Source organism: Euwallacea similis, chromosome 7 (assembly GCF_039881205.1).
Source record: "Euwallacea similis isolate ESF13 chromosome 7, ESF131.1, whole genome shotgun sequence".
NCBI lineage: Eukaryota > Metazoa > Arthropoda > Insecta > Coleoptera > Curculionidae > Euwallacea > Euwallacea similis.
The window spans coordinates 5,491,317-5,519,311 of record NC_089615.1 but is presented as its reverse complement, the minus strand read 5'-3'; the positions used below and the strand labels follow the sequence as shown (position 1 = coordinate 5,519,311).

The window sequence follows — 27,995 nt, the reverse complement described above, 5'->3', positions numbered from 1 at the left end:
AGCGACTCGCAATCAAATTTTTTTTTAATATTGGTTTTCGAGGATTTGCACTTTCACACCAATAATTATTCAAAAAATGTATTTGACTTGTTGCCACATCATTTCCTTTGTCGAATATGGAATTTCTCGGGGAATTTGAAACAACTATAAAATTTTAAAGTGACCCGAATTGTTCTGATTTTTTTTCAAAATTTTCAATTTTTCAATGTTTCAATTTTAGTAGTGGCCAAAAATCTAACCGAACCTGAATTCGTTTTTGAACGTAGAAAATTTCCAAACAACGTGATGAACTGGCCTGACTTTCTTTTAAAATTTCAAAGTGGTACAGGTGTCTCAAACGCATTATGAAAACTTGCCCATCGAAATCTAAATGGACTGTTTGGCTTTGTGCTTATTTCCGGACTGTTGAAGAACTGTTTATCCGCATAAAAATTTGATGTAAACTCTTTTTCAGAGTACCCAAACCAGGCTCGTTTTTCCCTAAAAATCAGTTCATTTCTATACTTTCACTCCTCTGAACGCTGAACAGCTGACTACACCAATGGCCAATTGGCTTTAACGTGAAATTGCTGTAAACACAAATAACAAAGCTCGAGAAGAAGTTTCACATTTAAGACATCTACCATATTGTGTTTCTGCATGTCCTGAATAAATCGCAGGCTTTTTAATTATTATTAGTGGAGCCTCTGATCTCCATGTGCCGTTTTTAATAAAATGCTGTTGGTCGCACATCTGTTAAAATTTTTTTATTTTCTTGGATGGCGGAATCTATGATTTTCTTTTAATTTAAGGAGATTAGGCCCATAAAGGTAGCCAATTTTTTTCAAAAGCATGCTCCGGTGCACAACACATTAGCTATTGGATTTGCATTTACTTATGGAGGATACTTATTCTGCTTTTACTTTGCGGACATAAATTCAAAGAAAGTCATAATATATAGCTGCTTATAATGGTAGCGAACTTTTTCTATGCCATACCATAGCACTAGAACCTGGTGAAAATGCACTTCAAGGGGGGTTTTGATGCTATCACGATCCCATTAAAATTGCATTCACGTATTGTGTCCCGAATACTTTCTTTCCTCGATAATCAGGCGAGAAAAGATGTTATAAATTGTCGGACAAAGGAACGTAAAACTGCATTCACGTGTAGTTAGGCAATTTATATTTTCCGTTTATATTCTTGTGACTCTATTGAATAATGACCTTCCCGGTCAATTTATCAATTTAGGCAATATACAATGTTCACAATGTTTTATATGGCCATTTTACGGCACATAAGTAATTTGTTTTGCCTATGATTACTTCATAGAATATGGGTTGATAACTATTATAACTTGCTCTTCAATAGTAGCCTTCAAAATAGAGGGTCATTTCTGATTTGATCTAAATTTGATTCTCAAATCAAGTTAACAACAACATTGTCTAGACCATTCTAATTGAGCTGCATGCGGCGATATGCATCAAGATCTCTATCTGTTTGATAATGCCAAAATTAAAGAATAACAGTTAAAGGACAAGTAGAAAGAATCGGACATTTTGCTGCACTCAATTAGAGAGAAGGGTCCAAGATTTTATAGAAGAAGTGAGAGAGAACACCTCAATAACAGACAAAGGAGAGACAAAATGAACTTCAAATCCTTTATGATACGAGAATTGGTGAGCAGAGCAAAGAACAATAGACACTGTTCAAGAAGCGTAAAATGGAATAGCGTAAAGACAGGGAACGGAAAACCTGGAATTAAACCCTTGGGAGTCTTTTTCGTTCCAAAAACTACACGATTTCCCACCATGAGGGCCCCCTTTCCTGTCTCAAACTTGAATCAAAAATCCTGCTTGAAGTGGAACAAATTGAAGGAGAGAGAGTAACCAAGAAAACAAAGTAGTAAAGGATGAAAATAAAATTGTTGCAAAAGTAAAAGCCCTTCGGAGGGAGGTAGAGCTGCGGTTAATGGTAAGATGGGAACGAGATAAATGGAAAAGGTACAGCTGATTTAAAAAATGGTAGAGATGGAAACTATAAATAGGTATAGGTAAGAGACACAAGATGAGAAAATAATGAGATATAGAACAGAAATGATATGTCTACGGAGGTAGTGCTCCCGAATAGGTTTGCATGATAACGGTAGAACGGGCACTATATGAAAACAAGAAACCAAAGAAACAATAAAAGAGAACAAGTGAGAGCAATAAACAAACATTTGTAACAAAAGAGAGTAGAAAAAAGAAAATGGGAGCAACTGGGTAAAGAAATAATGGCATAGGAAACAGGGACGGAAGGAAAAAGAACTGATGGAGATAGTCTAGGTAGAGGAACTTTTGGATAAACCCTGCAAGGGAGGAAAATTAAAATTGTATTTTTGATTGGTGAGAATAGTTAGGTAAAGAAGAAAATGAGAGGAAAGAAACAACACAAATCAATTAGGTATAGAGAACAGCATGCTGAAGAGATAAAGAAAAGAGAGAACTGAGCAGATAGTCGAACTGGTGAAATTGGATTGATGAAATTCAGAAAAAATTTTTAAAAATGCTTCGATTAGAGAAAAAATTGAGGACTGAATTAAAATGGTGATCATGTGGAGAGGAAGACTGGAAACATGTAGAAAGCTGGAGGAAAATTAAACAATTACAAATACTATTTAATATGAGCAACAAGAAAACAATTTACGTAATTAAATGCAGGAGCGAAAAAGTAATGGTGCAAGAACAGGGAACAAAAGTGGTGATAACGTAAGAGAAGAAGAAAAAGAGACTAAATTGGGGCCGTAAAACAATACAAGAGACGACAAACAATCTAAACCGCGATTTTTATTTTGAATTCATGTTATTGGATTAAGTCCCCTTCAAGGCCATTTCAAGACAAAATTAGAAGTATCTGGACCCGTACGGATTTAAACTAGCAGTTTCACTAGCTGAGGCCTGAACCTAAAACCATTTTCGACCCAAATTCATCGACCTCCTACTAAAAACTGCCCTCCATTCCTGTCCTAGTTATGCCACCGCTAATTAACAAAGGCCGGGCCCCGCACTGCATTTGCTCTGCCAGTGTAATAACGCTGACACACTGTTCAGCAAATATTTAAGTACGTTAAGCCTCGAAAGTGGGCTTTATTAATCCGACCTGACCTTTAAAGCCGATCTTAGGTACTTAGAAAATCAACACGTAAAATACAGTTTCTAATGTGAGAGAAGCTGAATCTCATTCTGAAGTGATTGCATGGGTTCACGTGAAATCCATGTTGGTTTCGGCTATTAGCTGTAGATCCTCGAAAGTGCAATAACCAGGAGATTTAACTTCTCGAGAGTCATTCTAAAAAGGAAGTCAGTTTTTGTTTAAAGACAATCGTCATTGTGGAATCGATTACATATTTACTTGCGGTGAAGTACACAAGCACCTGATGTACACTGGTCAGTTCTCCATAGTAATTGCACTACCTGATGTACTAATTATGACTGAATCATGAATGAGAAAATTAACTTAGTCACATCCTGTTTAATGCATGCGTTCATCACTCATACATCGGATGAATGTAGAGCAGGTTCCAGAATGAACGCAATTAAAGTTTAATTGATTTAAATATTCAGGTTGCGAGAATCGAAAGATTTTTCATTGCTTTGAAGGTTTAATGGTTAATTTGGGAGATTAGGACCTTTCTAGGAACTAGTCGCGTATCGTCTTAGTTTGCAGATTCCTGTCTGATCATCGAAGTAGAGCCACGTCAGGTGTGGTTAGCCAATGGATGGATGACCGTAGAGAAGACGATCTTCTGCATCACAGGAATTTCTCTCGGGGAAAAAAAGGAATAAACGTCAAAGACGCAAACAACAGAAGAAGGAGGAGGAGGAGCAGCAAAAAGAGAAAAATCTTTTCCGACTGACGACAATATTTCCCCTCAGGGAGACAGTTTCTCCGGATCGGAGAAAGAGTTCTTCGAGGTTTTTAGTGGATAGAGAGGCACCTCGGCGAATCCCAATCCTACCCCGGCCCACGGAATGATCAGACTCGGGGTTTTTTGTGGCTTCTTTCGAAGATTTTCCTTATGATAAAAAAGGCCCCTTTTTTTAAGAGGTTAATAAAAAGAGGTCGAGATTAACAAAGGATTTAGGGGTTTTTATATGTACACTATAATTCATCTAAATATTGAAGAAGTTAGTCATAACGGTGTAGGTACCACAAAAAATGGGTCAGAGATAAATAAACGTGCATTACGCGGTTACTTACAGTGGTTCAAAATGATGCTGAAAGGTTAAAATCAAAATCACCATTAGCTATGTAATCTCTTAGGAGCTCTATTATTGTACCAATAAAATTATCCATGCTCCACATTCGTTTCTCTTCTTTTAAAACATGTTTTATTATATTTTGCCATTTTGAATTTTCAATGTATTGGACCACTGGATGGTTTATCAGACATGTTTGCTGCTTTTTTGTTTGTCTATGATCATGAGTAATTTCTTCAATATTTAGTCGAACTATAGCATCATAAGTCTAATATATAATATTTCTAAGGATAAAGAGGTGATAGTTTTCCGGGTTTTCACAACTTTCCTTACAACACACCATTTTTTATATTGAAATTTTCATTTAATGCTGGGAAATTGTTCCGTATTCACGGCTCGAAAAGAATAGTCTGTAAAGTGAAACGCCTCAACTTTCGAATCTGTTTAATTCTGATTTTATTCGAAATTTGATCATATGAAATTTAATAAGTGCATTGAAAATAATCAATACACATCATAATGGACGTTTCTGATTACCCATTTTTTTGTTCTCAAAGTAAATGCCTCGAGCGGTAGAATCCTCACCGAATATGGTAATTTGTAAAAAGGAGGCTCAAAGTGATTAGTGTCCCTTCCATAATTCTTATTATTAGTCTCAGATATACGGATCGATCTCAGGATAACGGTGAAAATCCTGATTTGACTGGTATATCTCGAGATTTTGGAAAACACCTCACTCTGAACAGCCCAGAAGTTCTTTTAACGTCTCAGCTATATCTCCCATAAAGAACTGGCTTTATATGAGAGGAGAGGGGAGAGGGGGCTGAGGTCGGGCGACAGCCTAGGCCAGCCGACCAAGAAGGGCGGCGAGCTTTTCTGGTCGGTGATTTTTCTTGAGGGTAGGGGGGCAGTATTTAAAAATTTCGTCCAGAGCACTAGCCTCACTAAGGCCGGCCCTGCTCCCATGTAAATCATCATTACTGCTTTATGAAAAAAATTGGAAGTAGTATGCAACCTTCAAAGCATCAGCAAGTTTAGTAAGATGTTAAACTCCAAGGAATTTGATATATTCAATATTAGCTGCGGAATTGATTTTACGCACAGTGCTTGATGGGAACCAAACAGACGTCTTAGGCTGTACCTGAAAAGACAGGCCCTTTGCCCCCTCAGATGCTAGGAAGACTATATCATGGACAAGCAATATAGTGTCGAACTTCCACCTCAATATTATTGATAAAGATAAAAAAAAACAAAGGGGTCTGAGCACCTTTTGAGGAACCTTGGGAAACTCCGAGTTCAATATTTGTGATCCCTGCAAAGTTGCCATCGATTGTAGTGTACTGCAGCCTTTGTTTTAAACACGAATGCAAAAGCGTGAAACTATCATCAGGAACATTATACCAAGGTAGTGAAATACCGCATTTTTAGTGCAGAACTTCTGATGAATTAAATTGCCAATGCTGAACCCTAAAGTTTTCATTGTTAAACATTTCTGGTCCCATTTACTTCCTCTTTGTTTCTGGTTGAAAATGTTACCTTCAAATTCTTGTGTAGCAATAATTCATGCGAAATTGAAATTCTTAAAATTGTATTAAGCACAACTGTTTAATAAAAATAGTTCTTTTACCGTTAGTTTACGCTATTCATGGTCGTTCGGTTCATAATCATCGTAAGGTCAACGAAAACGGAATAAAATACCGCAGATATTGCATTAAAATCCAGTATTCAATTGTCTGTATTCACACGCCTTAGATAGATTATTCTATTTGATTCTTTAATATGAAGAAGTACAAATGTTTACGAGAACTTAATAGAGGACGCAAGGACCCCATCACACATACAGGGTGTACCATTGAAAACTTTGCACCTGACTTATTTTGGACTGCGATGAAAATATTAGAAATTGTTGCGACACGTCGATTTTGTGTTCGAGGGGGACACATTTTAGCATTAAATGCAGATTCACCAAAAAAAACCTTTCACGGGGGTGCAATCAACTTTAAAACCTTAAATAGCACTGTAGGTCGAGTGACACCTCATTTAAAAGGGCTTTTAATTCTGATTGTCCGCATGTAATATTTTTTCAATTTTAGATACATTGGAATTTGATTAATATACATCGAAAAAAAAAGATTTTTTGGATTTTTTCACTCAAATTAAATTGTTGCTAAATAAACCTGAAAAATAGGTGGTCGTGGGTGCAAATTTGATAAATTGAAGGTGAGAAGGTTCCACACACTGCCATCTCAAATCCAATTGTAATTTACCCAGCCTGTGCCTACTTCAAAATTTGTGGATTACGTTGGTTTATTATTTAACAGGTGATTTAAAGTTGAAAAAAAAGTCACGTGCTGGCAATCAAAATTAAAAACTCTTTTAAATGAGGTGTCACTCGACCTACAGTGGCATTTGAGATTTTAAAGTTGAATGCACCGCCGCGGAGGGGGTTGTTTTTATGAATCTGTATTTAACGTTAAAATGTGTCCCCATCGAAAACAAAACTGACGTGTCGCAACAATTTTTAATAATTTGATCATAATTCAAATTAAAACTGGTGCAAATTTTTCAATGGTACACGCTGTATATACATCCCATCAGACATTTCTTACCTACTTACGTTGTTCTACAATAACTGTATAACTTTAAATTTGTATCGTACAATGTCATTAGAAGTAAAGATTGATTGTTATTTTTCTATTATAAATTCTGAATGCTGCTTCCTTCCAAACACTGCAACGTTCAAACAAATAAAACAATAATTTAATCCCGGCACTTGTGTTAATGACAGATATATTTGCACATGGTTAATTGTAGTTTCTTTAACCACATGCGAACAAGCTGTAAGCTTTACTACACAGACTTTGCGTGCATTCCGTACGGTACTTATAAACATCGAAATTCGTTTTAGTAGTACTAGTATATACCTTCATTGCAGTAGACATTGGATAAAAAAACGGCAATTGCTAATTTATATTATTGTTCTTTGTTATTTTTATCATTCGTTAAAAATAAATTTTAGCAAAATAAAAATTCGTGAGCAGGAAACAAGAATTTTATACGTTACTTTTGTGGAACCCTGTATTATATCACACTCTCCTTGAACGTAGCTGCTTAAAAATGTATATTAAATATTTGGTCTGGGACAAATAGTAATTGGGAGATATAGAGGTGTGTAAAAAACAAGAATTTTATGTGTTACTTTTGAACTACCCTGTATTATACCTCCTCTCTCCGGGGCACGAAGCCTAGATTTTTCAGTCACCAAATTTTTATCCTTCCACCTAGCTGTACCTGAGAATTCTGGAGAGAGCCTGATTTGGGACATCTTGATGTAGTCCCTTTAGGACGATGGGTATTGGGCAAGACTATCTAGCAAATTATACTCTTTAAATTGCACCAGGGCAATGCGAAGGTATCCCTAACCTACCCTTCAGTTTAATAAATGATAGTACTACGGTGTGAGCAACAATGATTGAAGTGTTCCTGCTCTATGCTGAAATTCGGCTTCAATACTTTTTTCCACTAATTGTCAAGTGCAAGAACTAAGATGTCCAATCAACTGGACTCGAGTCGTGTACTTACTAGTTTCTCGACCTTTTGAGAAAGATTTATCTATTTTCGCTTAAAAAAAATTATTTTTAGGGAAATAAATTTTTATTTAACGCTCTTGCAAATTAAATACAAATTCAAATTATTCAAATAAGTTTAGATCAAGTTGTTTACAATCACAAATTATAATTACAATTTATAATAAGTGTTGGAAGTGCTTGCCATTCTGCTAGAAACACATCTTGACACGTCTTCTCATATTTTGAAAGACTACAGTCAGCATTGCATTAACTGTTTCAGTAATGGCTTGTCACAATTTCTCGAAAGTATGAAAAGTTTTTGTACGCAGTATTTAAGTGACCAAACACAAAACGATCCAGAAGTGTCAAATCCGGAAATCTTGCAGGTCATACATTATTACTAATGAATCTCACCATAACATTGCTTTAGAAATTTTTTAGATGTTCAATCAAATATGAATAAAAAACGATCTACACGCATATAATTAATGACTGTTGTTTGACAATGGATAAACGAAATTATGATAATCTTTCAACGATAACTCTACCATTTTGATGAAGCGGACACTTAAATCATTGTTACTCACACTGTACCTGCACACCGCCCTAGTGTGCCTACTGAAAATACTGAAATGTTGTTGAATTTGTCAATTTTTCTTAAATTTCTACAATTCCGAATCGTTAATCCATGTTACAGTTCTAAGTGAATCTGTATTTTTTTACGTATGCCCACATTTCATTATGCATTCTCTTCCTTGAGGAATTTTATCCGGGCGTCAAACAGTTGTAGCCTTTCAACAGTTGATCCTTTTTGATCGCGATATGCATTTAACTGCATTCTCCTCAGTTTTATGTTCATTTTAAGTCACAAGTCAATATCCATGCGATGTACCCTATTATTGTCAATCAATAAGCTCGTTGGATATATAGAAAAGTTTTATTGGCACGACTAAAATAGCCCACCAAGTGCGAGTAAAATGTATTCATTATAGACGTGAGAAACGCCCGTTTTCAGCTAACTATCCCCTTACTGTTTATACTATACACAGAGATTTTAAAATAACACGTTACGTAAATAGCTCTGGATCGCGTACGCGCATTTTTACGTAGATTTAAAGAGCTCTGAGTTCATTCAGAAATCTTCATTATGAAGTACCCAAAAGTTTTTCATCAACATTCTGATCTGATTCTTTTAATATTAATAAAATGCGCCTATAGTTTATACGGGGTGTCCTAAATAAAGTGAGCTCCATGGGGATTATGGAAAGGGTAAGAAATACAAGGTGACTCAAACTAAAAAAAAGATGCCCATTTTTTCCTCGCTCGGAAAATATTCTAAAATTAAAAATATGTGCATAAGTTGTGAGAATATGAGCAAAAAACTAAAAATTGTGATTTTTAAAAATCATAAATTATGAATAAACCGTTTGAGTACGACAACGCTCACTGACTGATGGACAAGTGCCAATTAAATGATCTTTTCAGAATTTTTCCAGGCCTTCTAGATTTCGAGCAATTAGCTCCAACTTTGTTATTTCTTATGGCCGCCATATTGGATTTTAGTGGCGTCGAATAGCCAATAGAAAAGCTCTAACTATGCATGACAAAAGTGCCTTTGGACCTATCAAAGTAGAGAAATACACAAAAATATCATTTTTCCTTAGCAGGCTTAGAAACAAGTGCTCAAAAACTGATAAGAAAAAATTTAAAAATAAGGTGGCATTGAAGACAATTGAACGCCCTTTAAAATTATATATAACATGATACCTCTTTCTATTTAAGGTTTTTTGAGTAAAAATCACCTCGCTAAGAGGTTAAACCAGGAAAAATGATTATACCAAGGAAACACGACTTCCTTGAAATCAAAGCTGACCGCTTCGATCGTTTTCGTCCTGTTTATATCGTCAGACAGAAAAATTCGGGAGAAAATTTTCGGTAGGCCACCCTGTATTTTATAATAATTTTTAACGCAAAGTTTAGGTAAATCTGTAGTTAAGAACTAACAAATTTCTAAAACATTTTGCAATGTCTGCATCAACAGAGCGATTTTTTTCCTGGTCAATAATTACATAACTTACGCTTTTCTTATTGTGAGCAGTCTAGAGCAACCTTACCGCTAAGTTTCACTATCAATAATAATTATCGTTATAATAGGTAATTGTAATATGCATGCAAACTTTCATTTGCGGCACAAATACCCGAGCTAATTGGCTATGCTTAAAATATGCAGGTCAGTTTATATAAAATAATAGTTAACCATTTTCATAACTGCCCAAGTTAATCTATATTCAGCATATGCATGGAGACACTCTTCGATATGTTCACATAATTAAAATGCTAACCAGTTATAAAAACTGGCTATAGAATGTTGTTTATTATGTTCTAAATGGCTTTAGTATAGGTATCGAAAACCGGAACTGATTTCGATGTTGATTTGGAAGAAGCTACACAATAAGCAACTTGTATTTCGTGTATCATACAATTGATTGCTTGTCAATGACTATTTTGCGGCAATACTTCCTACGACGTCTCATCTCCTTGAAGGGTGATTTGCACAGGCCAGCACGGTCACCTGATTTAACCCCTTGCGACTAGTTTTTATGGGGCTATCTAAAATCGCTTGTTTGCAACGATCGTCCTAAGACTCTGGCTCACCTCAAGAACAGCATTCCTCAAGCTGTCGTTAACACACCAGACAATATGCTGGAAAGAGTTGAACGAAACTTCTAAGTTCGATTACCGCAGAGTATTGAGAATAATGGACGCCACCTGCCTGATATCAGCTTTAAAACTGTTTAAACATAAAATCTAAATATTGTACCTGATGCTGTTCAAAGAATTAAATATATACTTGCATTATTTTATTTTATTTTATTTCTAAATACCCTGCCCCACCCTCCCTATCTAATGTAATATCAAACGTTTAATCTTTTTTGCAGTTCACCTTTGCACGGGAGTTGCCACTTTGAAGTCTTGTCATCGAAGGATCAGGATCAATTCGATACATAATCATTAGGCACTCTCTAGCGTCAGCGGAAATCTCCAAATATGGAATCAGGGGAATAGAAAGTTCGAGAGGAATAATGAGTAAAAAATACGGGAGTCTGTGGGAATCCCCTGGGGTACTGCTTAGAGGACTCTCAGGTATGGCACTTTTACTCTATCCAAAGAAGTCTCAATTTTCTCTTAGATTTTGATGAAGGGACTTTCCCAGATCCCGCAGGGAGTAATTTTTCTATGGCCCCATTCAAAACAGCAGAAACCTCTGATTCAACTCTTAAGTCCAAGTGTCTCCAAGTCCTCCTCTTAGGGACTCAGAAGGGTAAGTAAAAGAACTTTCTGAGTCTGAGAAAAACCAAAAACTAGTTTTTGCCACAAAGTGGTAAATACTCCGTTAGAAGTCAAAGAAATCAGAAATCGTGTTCTCACTCTGATGGTTAAAAAAAAATTATATTTGCCACAAGTGCTAATTTAAATGGTCGAAAATCTCTTGAAAACTCTTCTTATTGATATTACTTTCGTTTAAAGCTGCTACTTTAGATCCAGTATTGATACATAATCGAGAAATGAAATCGGTGTCGAAATGAAAGTGAAGATCAGTTTACTGGTTTTAACAGTAAATGTACTAGAACCAAGAGTAAAACATAATTAAGTGCAATTATTGGTGCCATTAGTTACACTCCTTAATGCATTTGTAATTACCCAGATCGCGTATTAATTCCTCTTTTACTTGCTAAGCTGAGGATGTGATAAAAGAGCATTAGGTCATACGATGACGCTAGCAGTGCGTAAGAGTTTGCATGAAATACACTGCAAAAGTTATAATATCGGCTTCCTTAGTTCAAAATGTAGTCTTCCAACCTCCGTACACAATAAAATAATAATATCTATTAGGTTGTTCGGAAAGTAATTTCGTTTTTTCCCGACAGAGGATTTAATGGTATTTTTTTGCACTTAACCTCACACTTAAGCCATATAATTTTTAAATGCTTTGAGAGCTCATATAACAAGGCTTGTGTGTGAAACATTTCAATTAATTCTACGCAGTAGTTTTTGGTTGGTGCCCTTTTAAATATGGAGAGCGATAAGCAGCATTTTCGACATATCCTACTGTTTTACTACAGAAAGGGTAAAAATGCTGTTCAAGCCAGAAAGAAATTGACCGATGTGTATGGAGAAGGTGTGTTGACAGTACGCCAGTGTCAGAACTGGTTCTCTAAATTTCGATCTGGCAATTTTGATGTCGAAGATGCACCACGTTCGGGAAGGCCGGTTGAAGCTGATAAAGACGCCATAAAGGCATTAGTTGATGCGAACCGTCGAATAACAACACGTGAGATCGGATTGAAGTTAAATTTATCGAATTCAACAGTTTATGACCACTTGAAAGGCCTGGGATTATCCTCGAAGCTCGATATATGGGTTCCCCATGTTCTCACAGAGAGAAATCTGTGTCGCCGCATTGACGTCTGCGATTCGCTTCTCAAACGTGACAAAAATGATCCGTTTTTGAAGCGCATCATTACTGGGGACGAAAAATGGGTTGTATACAACAACGTCAAACGCAAGAGGTCATGGAGCAAAAAAGATGAATCGACTCAAACCATTTCCAAAGCCGATATTCACCAAAAAAAGGTGATGCTGTCTGTTTGGTGGGATTTTAAAGGAATCGTTTTTTTTGAGCTTTTACCGGATAACACAACGATTAATTCGGAAGTCTACTGCCAGCAGCTGGACAAACTGAAGGATGCACTTCAACAGAAAAGACCCGAACTAATCAACAGAAAAGGTGTAGTGTTTCACCAAGACAACGCGAGACCTCACACAAGTTTGGTCACTCGCCAAAAGCTTTTACAGCTTGAATGGGACACAATGCCACACCCACCATATTCTCCAGACCTGGCACCATCGGATTATTATTTGTTCCGGTCACTCCAAAATTTTTTAGACGGTAAAACTTTCATCTCAAATGATGAGGTCAAAAACCACCTCGATCAGTTTTTTGCCAGCAAAGACAAAAAATTTTATGAGCGTGGAATTATGCTACTACCAGAAAGATGGCAAAAGGTGTTGGACCAGAACGGCCAATATATAATTTAATAAAGCATTTGTTTATTATACGAAAACTGTCATTCATTTTCACATAAAAAAACGAAATTACTTTCCGAACAACCTGATAGATAGCTTTCAAGTCGAGTTTCAAGCTCTGTCACTGACCCAATTACCCTATCCAACCTGCCTTAACGTATTAATGCATGGTACCCGATCAGGTATCACAACTACCTGATATACGGTTATTTCTTACTGAAATTTCTACAGCATTACACGTGAAGACATTAGAGATAAGCGAGAGAAATCGATAGTGCTAACATTATTAATTGTTTCTGCTCAAAGTTTTGACAGTTTCTGAGATAATTAGATCAGGTTCTATCAGGTCGAGAATAGTTGAATATCTTGCGATATGTTGAATTTTAATTATTTAAATCTGAACCGAAGAAACCTCCCGTGGGAACTTAGAAAAACAAACAATCGTGAAACTTTCTGTACCTCAGGAACGCTTCCCCTCGGTCTTCCGCATATTTTGCGGCTTGTGCACGTGAAGGGTGTCCTCGAGGGTGTCGCATGTAATTTTAACAAATGGGAAAATATACGTGTGTGTAGCGTGTTTTTCGTGCCACCCAAACGTTTATATCAAAAACCAATTGGACGTGGATTTTTTACAACATGTCGGAAATTGTTATTTCCCTAACGTGTGCGGAAAACGATGCTTTCCCGCACGCGACTGCGGCCGCATGAACCAGAGCGATAATTCCCAAATAGGTTCCTGTCTTAATTAATCATAGGGAGAGTCGCAAAGCGCGTTTACTCGTAGGTTTATTTAAATTTTGTAATTTTATTATTTCGTATTCGCTGTGGCTACTTCTGCGTGCATGCTCAAAATTTCAAACTATTCTTTGCGGAAAAAATCCCCTATTTAGCCACTTTCAGGAAATCGATGCAGGAAGGTATCTCTCTGGGGGGTAAAACAACAAATGAGTTTATTTCTCGCGCGTGCGACAAAGTGCGCTTTTCCGCACGCCATTAGAAAAGAGTGCTTTTTGGTTTTAAAGCACAACAGCGTCAAATGCTGTTTTGCAAGCGGAAATGCACCTTTTCCTGCGCACAGATATAAAAGCCCTTCTGTCGAATGTACACTCCTGTTCGTATCTTTTCACGACAATCGTCCGCAAGACCTTATTTTAATACCGCGTATAAATGGAGGCCGAAGAGAAAATGTCGCTCTCTTCAACAGATCAGCCGCTCTCTTCAACAAAGCCAACTTACGATGAATGCATCTTATTCTTCGCCATCTTGTTCCGGTCCTAACGACTTCTCCCTAAAGAATCCTGATCGATTCAGGCACCAAATTTACACTCGGACACGCACAAACGTAAACCAACAGGTAGGACCAAAAACTCAACACTCGCGCTCTCAAAAACCAAACAAAAGGCGACGGACGAGCTGTGGGCCACAGTACGTACTCGCTTACGTAGTACTGGCGGTGGTACTGGTGTTCAATGCGGACTCCGAACAGGTACAGCTGGGCCGCGAATGGAGCACAATTTAATAGAATGGATTTTATGATGGCGCGCGTTCTCTGACGCTCCGACGATGCAGAAGAAAGAAAGCGGACATGGACATGGAACGGTAAAGAATGCGACATGGTATAGTATTATAGATGACTATATGGCATATTGGTGTAACTAGGTGATGATTATCTCCCCCTGTGTTGTCCAGTTGCGCGTGCATATGGTCAGTTTTATTGCATTGTAGCGTGCGTTTAATAGGGCAGTAACCCTTTTTTTGTTTGTGTCTCCTATGATTTTTTACCCCATCCCGAACAAAAAAAAAATCGCTCTATCAGTAGGGGAGAGCGGGGCTAAGACAGTATAGTAAGATCTTTTAGAGGGCATTAGTGAGCAAATTTGAAGTAATCAAAAAACGAAAATCGCTGTTAGATAGCTTGAGGACTTAAGTGCAATTTCGTCACAGATCATTTCGCCGTAAATCGTATGCTGCTGAGCTATGGCCGAAAAAGTAAAGAACTTGTTGTACTATCTTTACCCTCACCATCGGAATAAAGATAATAAACCTTTCTTAACGCAGCAAATGAAAGAAAAAGTAAAGAAAAACATATTTTTAGTGATTTTGAATCATTGAAACATGTTTATTTAGAGTTATTTAGAACGATAGACGTGTGTGCGCAAAGTTTCATAATTAACTTTGAACTGTTTTGCAGTTTTGAATATCGAATCACCGCATTTTACTACCTCAATGTCTTTAGATAGTTTCTTTATCGATTGGTGGTGTTTTTTGCTTATAATTATGCACCATTATGTTTAAAAATTAAAAAAAAACAATTGCTATTTTTATCCCACAATCACATTTTACTCATTTTCAATGATTTTGACTAGAAAACAGATGTTTTCGTGGAAAACAAACATTATAAGTGCGTTCAGGACTCTATTTTACCTTTGAACTAACTTACCTTATTAAATTTGTAACATGAATCGTGCACAAACAAAACGATTAATTCCATCAAAATCTTATTAGCGCAATTTAATTGATATAAACCATTTCGTAACTTTTACAAATGACGGCACAGAAATTTAAAATTATATCTGTCAACGTCGACGATGAAGGAAACTCTATTGTGGTAATGGCGCCATCTTTCGTCTAGCCGTTTAGCTGTCAGACTGAATTACTGTCTTTGCTCCATCTTCCCCTGGTGCATAAGTTAGCGTTGACTGTTGAGGTCTAGAAAGGCTTTAGCCAAGAGGACCTATACTGCGAAAAAAATCTTTGCATATAACTGTTAAATAAATACCGCGATGTTAGCTATGCTTGAACGAGAGGTCAACCTCGCTCATATAGGAAGAAACTAAAGTCTAAGAAATATCACTTAGAGTAATCATTAATACAGATAATAAAACAAGACAAGCTAAATGCAACAAAAAGAACTATAATTTCTCGGTAAATTAGAAAATGGATTTTATTGGATTTCACTTTCTGTGCCTTTTTCAAGGTTCTACTGACAAGTTGTTACCCAATGCAGTACTGGCTTTATGGGGGGAGGGGAGTTGAGATTGGACGATAGGCTTTCCTGATCGGCGGTTTTTCTTGGGGGTAAAGGAGCGATAATTAACAATTTCGCTCAGGGCGCTAGACCTGCTAAAGCCGGACCTGACGAATGGTAATAAGGGTTTTCCTCCGAGCCCTTGGTAAACTTAGCTAGTTTTGACTGGGAATATTGTGCAATTCCACCACTCTAACAACTGTTACTAGTGTGTAAGGCATTATTCTCAAAAAATAAATGAAAGAATGCACGATATGCCTTTTAATTTTAGAGCGTTCAGTATACGCTAAATCAGTGACGGCACAATTCTCCAGAAATTTTTCGACTTTAGGTTTTTAATTTTTTCATGGATCTTTCTTAAAAATGCTGTATGCCCCTATATTTGCTGGATTAAAACGCATGCTTTGCAATTTCCAGGAAGCCATTATAGCGCTTAATATACAAAAAGTCATTAGCGTTACTATCATAATGTTTTCAGACCCAGCAATTTTTCAAAACTTCTCTCATTAATACTTTTTTTTGTCCCCTACCACAAAATGCGTACAATACGCCTATGGCTTTTAGTGTGCTTAAATGCAGAATTTTCACATAAAGCGCACTTACAGCACCACACTCTAGAGATCACTGACCCAGCAAAAAGAATTAGGTGACGTATATTTGAAAATCGTCCATAGAAGCAAATAATCTGATGAATACTGAGATGCCTATAGGCATTTTTATGGAGATTCGTTTGCAGTAAAAGTTCACAGCACCTTAATAATTTTCAGTCAAAGCCCATTTATATGGGCCCCGTGCATCGCGCCAAACTGCTCGATTATATTATGTTCGCCACTGGTTTAATTAACTATCTACTCTTAATTTTTAATATCCCCATAAACTGACTTAGGCTCCGTTTTTCAAGCTCCTGGCAACTTTGCCAGAATGATAATTTCTATAAAAACGATGAACTCGCAATAGGGCATGGTAAGTCTGGCCATTTGCATGAAAATGATCTTGCTGGCAAAGCTACCAAAAATTTGGGCAACGGAAATGACTGAACCATTGGCAACTTTAACGGGAGCATAGTTCCCCTGAAAATGGATCACCAAATCAATGACGAACGTCTATTTTCATGTTAATAGCGGCTTTATGATACCGCTGAACTTGGACGAGCATCAATAATGAGCTCTAAAAGTTTTAAGCATCGCATTAAATTAACTTTTTCAAGCGATCGGAAATTGTCTCATTAGAACAATCAAGAACGATTCCAGCTCTCAGAACTGCAATAAATAGATATCTGAGATAACGACTTTGTTAGCATGGAATTAGCGATAAACTGTCGCAAAAAATCAACAGGCGCCTAAAAGAAAAAACGGAAAAAAGGAAACTACGACAAAGTGCAAGTATAAAGAGATAAACTACCAATCTTCAGCATTTTACGAACTTTTTAAGGTACTTTCAATGACCTAGGTGAATTGGATGCAGCATAGTCTTTTAGAGTTTCGAAACTTGTTCGCAAATGAGACACTAATTCATGGCGGTGAAATTACAGGAAGTGACGTTACCATAACCCCTAACTGCGGCTTGTCTGGACCGATTGTGACATTAATTTATGACAATCTTCCTGTCAAAAAATTGCCTCACTTTTATCGCCGACAATTGTTTGCTACATTCAGTTCTTCTGGAGAGATCACTGGGTACTTCCCGAACTATTTATCTAGGCACCTACTTCCTACATTTATTGCCTATTTCCGTAATTCGTCCAGTATCATTTACACAAATTATTTTTAAGGGTGTATAAGACGGGGGTTAAAATTGCGCATAGAGATAAATTGTCACTGCATCTTCTGTCACTTATGACCGGTTCTTCAATGTCCAGTTAAGGAGCGACAGTTGGTTAACAATCAACCGTCAGATGGAGTGCTTTTCAAATGAAGTTAAAACTTGACCAACAGTTGAAGTGAGGACAGCTGTCTGAAATGTATCCGCAATTAGACACACTTTGACTGATGGTTAGGTACTCTTGATTGACAGTTACTTTACATGTGACTTTAGCAGGGCATTGAACAAAACAGCCCTAGTCGTTGAAAGGCCGGTTTCATAGGTCAACCTTAAATTGAAGGAATTTGGCATACAGGGTTAAACTCAGATGGTCTTTTTACATTGGCTCGCTGCAGTTTAAATTTCAAATTTATTTTCCTTTGACCCATAAAACTGATGACCATTGGCATCCACGATTTTCAACTGCAAGTTCTTAAGGCCCACATTAAGGCGAAGGTATCTCTTTTTTTGGGTTCAATAATACTAGAATGATATTAGATGTCCCTTTTTAAGTAACCGCATTATTGGGTAGGAAATGTGAGGTTTTTATTGTTTTATATAGCATTATTTTGACCTCCCCATTACGAACTGCTACATCACATTCAGGACACCCTGTATATTAGAAAATATTTTCATAGGCCATCTAAATACCTATGAAGATTTGCCTCATAGATATACACAAAAAATAATGTAAATACGGGAGCGTGAAGAATCTAAACCATTCAGAAACGTGGAAACCAGCATGGGAACCATAGGTTGTCCGATGACGGTAATTTTAATTGCATCCAATAACTGGTATAATTTGATGGTTGAGTTCTGATATAGATATGTTTTTATAACGCACGCATTGTAACCGACAATTACAGCACGTTGCAGCGTGCATAAAATGGCTTTTAAGGAACGCGCGGCATCAAACGCGACACGCAGTGAAGTGCTTTGCAATGCAATTACTACTAACTACGATTTTAGGCGTCGAGGACTGAGGGCTATGAATTTGGCAAGGTGTTTGAGCACATCAGAATTGAAATTCTAATATTGGTTCAAGCAAAATAAGTGGATGCTACCAAATTAGCGCTTAATAGCGAGACGCCTATGGCGAGGCTTTCTGAACCTGGTGATGACCTCTAGGAACAGAACTTCAAACTTCTATTACATGTGAAAAACAATATTTGCGTTCGTAGCTATATATCTAATGGATGTTTGTATCCAGTAATTGTAACACAATTAATGTTAATAAAGCTGTTTGGGTTGAAAATTGAGTATGTAGTATTCCGATTCATGACTCGTTAAAAAAAGTATATATATATTTATTTTAATGTTTGCTTACTGATCGCGACATCTAAACTCGAGTGGCTTAATTAACCTTAACAATGGTATAGTTTCCTTGTTGCTTGGGAGTAAAGATTAAGTGTCCTACTGTTAGATGGCACGACCAGTATTACTATTTTAAATTTACATATATTTATATTGCGTTTAGTAATAAACAGGGTGATTCAAAAAGTGCCAGAGCGAAGATCCAGAAAATTCATTCAGCCTCAGTCCAAAATGTAACATGTATAAGTATAGGTCTTCTAATGAATGTTTTCCCACTACTAGCTCTAAAATACTCTTTATTGGGAGTTTTGAATTACTGTAAAGTACGTTTTCATGTCATTTTTCTGAAAGCAGGTAATTAAAAATGAAATAATGTCACACATATGATTTACTATTTACATAGCGAGCTAAATGGCCACAAGGCCATCATCACCTATTGCTGTATTATTTATGGTTGTCATGGAATATGAAACGCCACCGTTAATGTTATGATTCGCATCGTCTTTTTACATTTTCAATTCAATTTATGCGTATTTTGGATTAGTTTATTGTAATTTTAAAAATCTAGTAAAATTTAGTAATTTAAAAACTCATATATATATATACATATATACCGCATTTATGAAATACTTAAGATTCTCACGTCTTAGATTCCTCAACACTGTGCGCTTTCGTATTCAAACGTGACATTCGGGCCATAATACTGTACTTCACAGTCCTGGTGTATAACATACTATTATGCCCGGTTTGATTATAAAGGGCTCTTTATGATACCTACATACTGTTTTGCGACCAGAAAGAGAATCTCATTATACTCCTACTACTATAAAGCATGTGAATTTATAATCCTGTTAAATTAAAGCAGGTAATATTGTGATTTCTGTGAAACTGACAGAAACTAAATATTGAAGGCAGACATAAATTTCTTTTAACTGCTGTTTTTTTGACTTTTACATTATACAATTACTGCAGATCTATATCAAAGGCTGCTTCTTTAACGTAATTTTTAATTGAATTTGGTTTTAAACTGATAGAAATCAACTTATTCCTTGTTAAAATATAATCTAATTTTTTGGTCACTGCAATTTAGGTACCATAAATGAATATGAAGCTTGGAAAATTTAGTTGATCTATGTCGAATAGATGATTATGAACTGAATTATTAAAATGACTTTCAGGATTCTAGATTCTCCGTTATGTCTTCTCCAGCCGCTCCAACTTTAGTTTACCTAAGGTTTTACTTAAATTCTTCACTAAACTTCTATCACGGATTAGAACAAAACGTGGGGGTCGACGTTGTCTGCTCCACGGTCGGAAACGAGTCATTATGCACTTGAATGAGGAAGAACGACGTGATATGCTAATGATTGGGCAATGCGCATTGCAGCTTAGTTAGGTACCATTCAACGCCAATTCAAAGAGAATGGCAAGTCATAATTAGGTATTTAGTCACAGACCAACAGCACCCATTTCTAGAACGCAATTTAACACTTTATTTAGAGAAAGGCATTGCTGAAAAAATGTTGTTGTTTTGGAAATATGATGGTTTCTGCTCATGAAAAGAAAAAACACTAATGATATATTATTTTGAATGGTTCTCTAAATCTGTAGAAGCCAAATTGGATTGCAAGCTAGTACGAATTAAATCACTTATGGTCATGGCTCCCAATTATTACAAATAATCATACAATTTCTGTAGTGCTCGATTACATGAATCACTGAAGTTATATGTATATTTACTGCCATGGACATAAACACTTTCTTGCTATTATATTTGAATAGATTTATATGGTATTTTCATCATTTACTCACGTTTCACTAGAAATTTATTTAAATTTCCTGTATTAGATAATATTTGAGATTATTTAAAACACTCATCAGGAGATAGCCACCTGTCTTTTATCCAGAACAGACAGTAAGCAGTTCCTATTGTGTAACAAGTAATTACAATGAAAAATTTAGACATAAGAAGGCCCCTAAGTAGTTGCATACTTACGTTATATCGATTAATAACATAATTACATATTACGTTGTTTAATTTAAATTTTACATAAATGTTTGACTTTATTTTTCTAGCCTATCATATAAAATTCCTTTTCTCTGGCTATTTTTAGAGGATTATCAATGATTATTGATATTGATTGAAGTTTTACTAATAATTATGAGATCCATACTAATGAATAATGTAACAAAATCGAAATCAGAAAGATGTATCAACAAAGCAAGTATACGTTGTAAGTTTAAAAGTAAACCTGCTTGCAGTTATTTCATTGATTGCGGTTATGAGGAAATAAAATTGAGCACAAATTCCTCTAAAATGAATGGACGGTGACGTGTCGATTGTCATGATTTATAACTGAGCAAACAAACTGCTCGAGAAGTTTGAGAATTATTCGTGAATCTAAGCGTTTTTGCTATATAAGGGATACTGCTGTTGACTAAAAATAGTGATTAACACCTGTTCAGAGCGCTAGACAACAATGCGAGGGCAAAAATGTCTTCGGACCGCAACAGCCTTAAAACATTTTTTCTCATCCAGCTGATTTTTATAGAAAAGGAATCCGGAATCTTGACTCACGATGGGAAGAGGTTTTGGAGAGTGAAGATGATTATTTTGATAAATAAATAATATTTGAAATATTCGTTTACTTTATTTTTTCCTCCTAAAAAAAAACGACAGGATTTTTTGCGGTACCTAGTAGTTGTAAGCCGATTATATGACCGCTTAAATACTGTTGGTACACCCTACATCAAGGGTCACGTCAAATTTAAAATTTTGAATTTTTCGATTTATTTGTTTTATACGTAAAAAAAAACTTGTTACCCTTATCCTGTCCCAAAAATACTTTATGTACCAATTAATTACCTACTATCGGTTAAAAAATTAAAAACATACAAAATGATGTTTCATCATCCGATCAGTAAAAGCGCTTATAATATTCTTTGTAGGATCACAACCACATAATTGTTATATTTAATGTATAACAAAGGATACCGTAAATATTGAAAAACAAGAAGGTCCTACAAAAAGGTTTATAATTGGCTTCAAATTCCTGATCTGCTTACCTGCGAAGTGGCTGGCATAAAAATGCTCAGTTTAACCTGGGATCCAGATATACCTCAAGGAACGTGACCGCTTCCAGATTCACAATACCATTGTGTCTCACAGTAAAGTTACCTTCTTAGACATCCTATGAAGGTCAAATTATCAATCATTTTGAAAGGGGATCAATCTACCCCTACAAGGAAAAACACAAAAAAGTATCACAGGTGTCGGATGTTGTGCACTATTCTGGGTATGGTCCTGACAGGGGTTGATTGAAAAAATATGAGGCCACCTACCTAGTACCTTAATCATTCTACCTGTCTCATATATTAGTGACCATTGTTGCCCGGAAACATAATTTCCAACTATTTTAATTGTATTGTAGTTATAAATAGCACAATAACAACAATCCTTTAACTAAAATTAAAGCAAATATTTTTGAGGTTATGATAACACGAACAAAAGACATCTGGGAGACTGCCGCCAATATTATCATCCCGTCTCTTTCTCAGTCGTACAACTTGGAATCCTCAGACAAGGATAGATAAATGACTTGGATTGCTCGGCTCCAAGGACCAATCCGGTGTTACATATATTGACCTCTTTATCTGGCTTTGGTGTTGACGTTTTCGTATTTTGTCTTACTTACGGTGACCAAGTGACCCACTTATCTTCAGAGCTTTCTCTTTATTAAATAGAGCATCCCCTTAAAGAGGCGCTAAAACACATGACAGTGGAATGTGTGGAATGCTGATATAACCAGTTTTTGGAAACGCCTTCGTCCTTGACCTCGATCTGGCGCTCGCAGCACTTCTTCAAGGTCGATTGAACCGGTTCGGATTGGAATTTGTTGTCAGTTCTTGGTAGCGCCATTTTTTTTGTTTTTAAAGTGGCACGAGCATTTAAATATTAAAGGAACTTTATAAATAGTTTTAAATTAAATTCTTAGAAAAATAAAAGAAGTAAACATATAAAACCTTATATCACTGGAATCAGCTTAGAGAAGGCTATCTCATGAGCACATAAAATACACTCGTTCCAGAAGTCTAAGGAATATTTTCCACTTGAAGGAATAATTATAAAGTAATCAAATATTAACCAACCGATAGGTTCGTACCCAATAATTACCATGAAGTTTCCGATGTAAATCACCCCAAAACATGATGGTAGAACTAAAAAGAAAGTAGTTCGTGCGGGAATAATTTATGAATTACTACTAGAGTATATGCGGGTGAACGTCCCCTTAATCCCGTTCTATTTTCTCCCCAAACATAAAAACGTAATACTGGTTAAATATACACATTGACAGTCCGGGCTGATATATTGATAACGCAATAAAGGAAATTACCGAATATAGTTGGAAGAGTGACTCAGCTAAAACCTACCACAAATACTATTTCGATCACTATAGGAAGGGATTTTCCGTCCCCTTGTTTCCTATTTATTAATGATGTATTTGTGCTATCGTTAATGTATTATACAATCGACAGAGTTCTCACAAAATGAATTTTTTATACTCCAGCGTAAGAAAGTACTTTTCCTCACGCAAGCCTGGTCTCGGAAGTTACTCTCTCCGCGCTTTAATGGGGATCTAACACTAAAGAGTATTTTTGCTGCACTAGGGCACATTTTCTGACATTAATTTTTGGCACTTGTTAGGTAAATAACTGTTTTCACAAAGAAATTATTGACAAAGACATACCTTTCAGCTTGAGCCTCTTTTTCCTTCTCCTCCTGGATGTTTACAGTGGTGGGTGGTGGGGGTAAATCTTCCAGAGGTAAGTTGTCTTCAGGAGGGGTGGGGGGAGTTTTGTCGAATTCCGCAATGGGCGCCTGCGCGTTTTGCTCCGGCATGGGCGAAACGGAGTTGCTTTCCATTTTTGTCACGATCGCACCCAGTTTTACGATAGTTTCTTTTTTAAGATATTAAATGCACTTTTCACTTAACACTTTTATAAGAAGAGCCTGGAACAAATAAGAGATGTTTACCTGTTGTGAAGATATAGAATAATATTTTGTGACGACTGATGACGATTTTGGGAATTTTTAAGTTGAAATTTAATTTGGGGTTTCATCCCTTCAGTTTATTTTATTAATACAAAAATGCACCAGTTTGAACCTGACACTACTATAACGATACCAAAACCCACGATTTAATATTCTACTTTGATTTGATTTCGTCGTTTATATAGAAATGATCTTGCTGACAAAGTTATTGGGAATTTGAAAAATTGGCTCTTAAGCATATTAAATTATCTTGGTGCTGTAACATTAAATACACCTTATTCTTAAGAAAATATAGGAAAATGTCCGGATGTCAAAAAGTAATACATAACTCACAAGATACCTCAATTTAGGTGAATTGCAATAATTGTTTATTATTTGCGTGAATTTGATTGAAACTTTTGAAGTTCTCTGTATATTTACTAAGTATGAAGGAATGTCATTGATAAACAGCCCAGAGACAGATATGCAATTCAAATTGATATTATTTCAGTTCAGTTGTGCTATACCTAAGATAATTTAACAATTAAATTTTTACGACTCACCCAGTATACAAGTATCAGTCATCGCATTATCCCAGAATCATTCGAATCGCACTGAATCGCATTGAACAACACCCAGAAAATCGTAACAACAACACTCATCACTATCGAAATTTCTCGTAATAAAGCCTTTTCGGCACTGTCGAATAGCGGTACCCACCGACGACTTGATGGTACTCGTAGCCGAGAAGTACGTTCGCCCGCAGTTAGTGTAAGTACCAGCTGGGCAAAAAACTATGGTAAAAAGCCAAGAGTAAAAATATATGGTTGTTTTGACGGAAGATCGTCTGGCCCTCGCTGCATGGAAATAATAGTAATTAACGACGGACGCTGTTACAACACGCGGTGTGTAATAATACGAGTCGGCGTGCGTGTAATTATGCCGTTTCGGTCTCCTGGTTGGGGTTAAGGTGCGTGCCGACCATTAAAAGGGAGACATGGTTGTCCAGGGTCAGAAAATACGCTTTTTTGTGACAGTATGGGTATTCAATGATATTTAAATACGACACTTATGTATATAGAGTGAATACGGAAAAGAGCATTTAAAAATGACCTCATCTGGTGGCGACCTATACAAGCTGGTCCCTAAGGGTATTCCGATATTTAAGGAGCCGATTATCTGAATTGTTTTAAGACGAAAATGTTATATAAATATATTGTATAAATGTATAAATGTATTGTATGTATTTGGAAAATACCAGTGGCGTACCCTCCATTCGCATATAAGAATTTACATGGTAACCCCTACACATGTCTATGGTTACAGAATTTTTCTTTAAAAGAGAGGAAATGTACCGTTTGGACTTCTGTGTAAGTATACCGAGTTTCAAATAAAATATCTTGCTCTGTTTTGAAAATACAAAGAAAAATATTTTATTTTTCTTAATATTCTACATCCTGTATTTCGGAAACGACCCATTTTAGGACATACGTTTATATAACAATTTCGTCTTAAAACAATCCAAAGAATCAGCTCCTTAAATATCGGAATACCCTTAGAGATCATCCTGTATAGTATACAGGGTGGAAAAACTGAAAATTTCAATCAATATGAAGATCGGCGAAATAAATCTTTTCACAGTGTGAAAGTTGATCCAAACTGAGGTCTGTCAAAATTTTTAAATCGCCAATCAGTGTCGCCAAAAATTTCATTCTCACTTTCACAGGTTCGTAAAGGATAAGGATCCAGGAGACCAGGAGATTCTAAAGTTTTCATACATTTCTTTTTCAGGTTATTTGCTGATTCTCCCCTCAAACGAAACGCCATTTATTCATATGAATTCATTCTTTGCGACTTTGCAACTTTATTAGTTTTCGATATCCCTTCACTATCAAAAAAAGTTATCACGTGCAACTCACGAGCGTAGTGAACGTGTTAATGAATACATATTTTCATCCATTTGACTATTAAAAAATTGTTACATGCTACATATAAAAGCGATTATTAATGATCCACTTTAACGCTCAATTTTTCAGTTGCCTTACTTTAATGCCGATTTTATTATAGGCAGCCAATAATGCCCAACAGTAACAAACGCGATATTATTGTCCTACTTGATGGTTACTCAACGGACAGAGCTGGATTATAAAACATTCAGTTTTGTCATTTATATTTCTGCTTTATGTGATGATTCTGTTCCTGTCATCTCTTTTGAACTATTGAAGTAGTCAACCCACATTCTTCCAGCAATACTCCTATGGATGGTGGGTTGCGTCCACGAGCCCCATCTAACTACTCTTTGAAATTCACATCCGGCATTAAATTTTCTTTAAGAACTTTAACCAATAGTTATCGTCAGCGGAAAAATATTGTAACTATTTCGTGTGTTAATGACCGACCAATATTGGTTAAATAAGTATAGGTTGCATAGGATCGCGTGTTAAATATCTAGTTTATTACACACCATCATTAATACTCTTGTTCGATAAATTACCATTATTCCATTTGTCATTGTCACAAGCAGCAAAATTACATTAGCCAAATCATCGGAATAAAAACTATATCGGTTCTTTATCCGTTAAGTTTATTACGACCCAAAGGAGCTTCTACTTTTCTACATTTCAGGCAATAATTTATACTTCCATTCTGTGTTCGCAAGGGCCTGAGGGCTTACCCTGAAAAATTTACGACCGTAGTAAAATCCAATCACAGAACACCTGCATGGGATCCCTTACATACTCTAGTATAGTCTTTTTAAATTTTTACGTACGTCCTACTTTGGAAGAAATGGAGGTAATCAGCTCTGTTTTAGCCGTTTTTAGATTATCTAATGTATTAATCAGGGGGCTTAATGAGTTTTGCTTTGTCGGTAGACACTAATATAACTTTCGACGGTCTCTTAGGTAGCCGCCTTAATTTGCAACATTAGTGCCAGACCAAATTGGATTTACGAAATAGACTTGCTGAATGAAATAGATTTACAGATATTTTTCTGAAACTCGTTTGAACTAAAAGAGTTGTTGCCGATTTCGTGACATCGAAACGACAAGACTAAGAGCAGCGATGAAACTGTTGGCAAATCACAGATGGTGCTAGAATAGAAGTGCGACGTGGCGCTTCCGATATCTTACCACTCTTAACTCCGCACCGAAGGTAAAAGAGAAATTCGCAGAAATACAAAAATCATGCTGAAACCATGGATTTTGCTTAATAAGGCCCAATTGTGCAAATTTTAACAGGGAAATAATAGAATATTCGACAAGTTTGAGACCTAAACAGTTCGAGTTTAAAATTAGGGTGTACAACTGGGCCTAAGGGTTAAACCTAGGGATTCTCAACTTTAATTGGAGTTGGATTCCACTGGTTAATCTTAAAATCTGGTTTACAGAAAGTTATGAAACTAACCTCATCCAGAATAGTTATTCCCGAGAATAATCTTGTTAATGAGGTACATTACTATTTAGAAATAAGTTTATTCTCCCTAAAAAAATATTTTAGTTCCAAGAAAACCACAATGATTTTCATGCATTTGGAAGAAAATATTCAAGTCAGGTGTCAGTTTATTTTCAGCAATTTCGCGAAGGCTTCTAGTGGGAAATCTCCTCAAAGAACTTAAACTTTCATGTGCCCTACTTACTCTGTTCTTGTTTAAATAGGCAGAAATGGGACGAATATAAGAGAGTTTGGGTCGTTATTCTGGAAGAAATCTCCTGTCCCGGAAGAACAAGGCAGAGGGAAAAGGAAAAAGGCTCGTTTTAGAGGCACGTTGAGACCGTGTTTTGATGATACTGGGAACGTACAGTTGTTTTCAGTAAATTTAGACATTTATAACATGTTTTGCTTGAAATCTCTGCCTAGATTGCAAAATTGCATAAAGATTTTCACTTCAAACTAACTTTATGCATGGATGAATACGAGAACATCGGTCAGATTTACTAATTTAA

At 36.2% G+C, this 27,995-nt stretch overlaps 2 protein-coding genes across 5 annotated transcripts in view; one reads left to right on the top strand and one right to left on the bottom strand.

Annotated features, from left to right (window-relative positions):
* nemy (no extended memory) overlaps window positions 1-24,007 on the bottom strand; it is a 44,772-nt gene extending 20,765 nt beyond the window's left edge. The window contains exon 1 of one of the 3 annotated variants that reach the window (XM_066391982.1): window positions 23,768-24,007. In XM_066391982.1, coding sequence (XP_066248079.1) covers window positions 23,768-23,943 — 176 coding nt within the window. In that variant the 5' untranslated portion in view covers window positions 23,944-24,007. Of the gene's footprint in view, window positions 1-14,113; window positions 14,480-23,767 lie in introns of those variants that run through there. The other 2 variants (XM_066391981.1, XM_066391985.1) reach the window with 2 other exon arrangements.
* Cox10 (Cytochrome c oxidase assembly factor 10) overlaps window positions 1-27,995 on the top strand; it is a 127,633-nt gene that overhangs the window by 60,198 nt on the left and 39,440 nt on the right. The gene's annotated exons all lie outside the window — the stretch shown is intronic.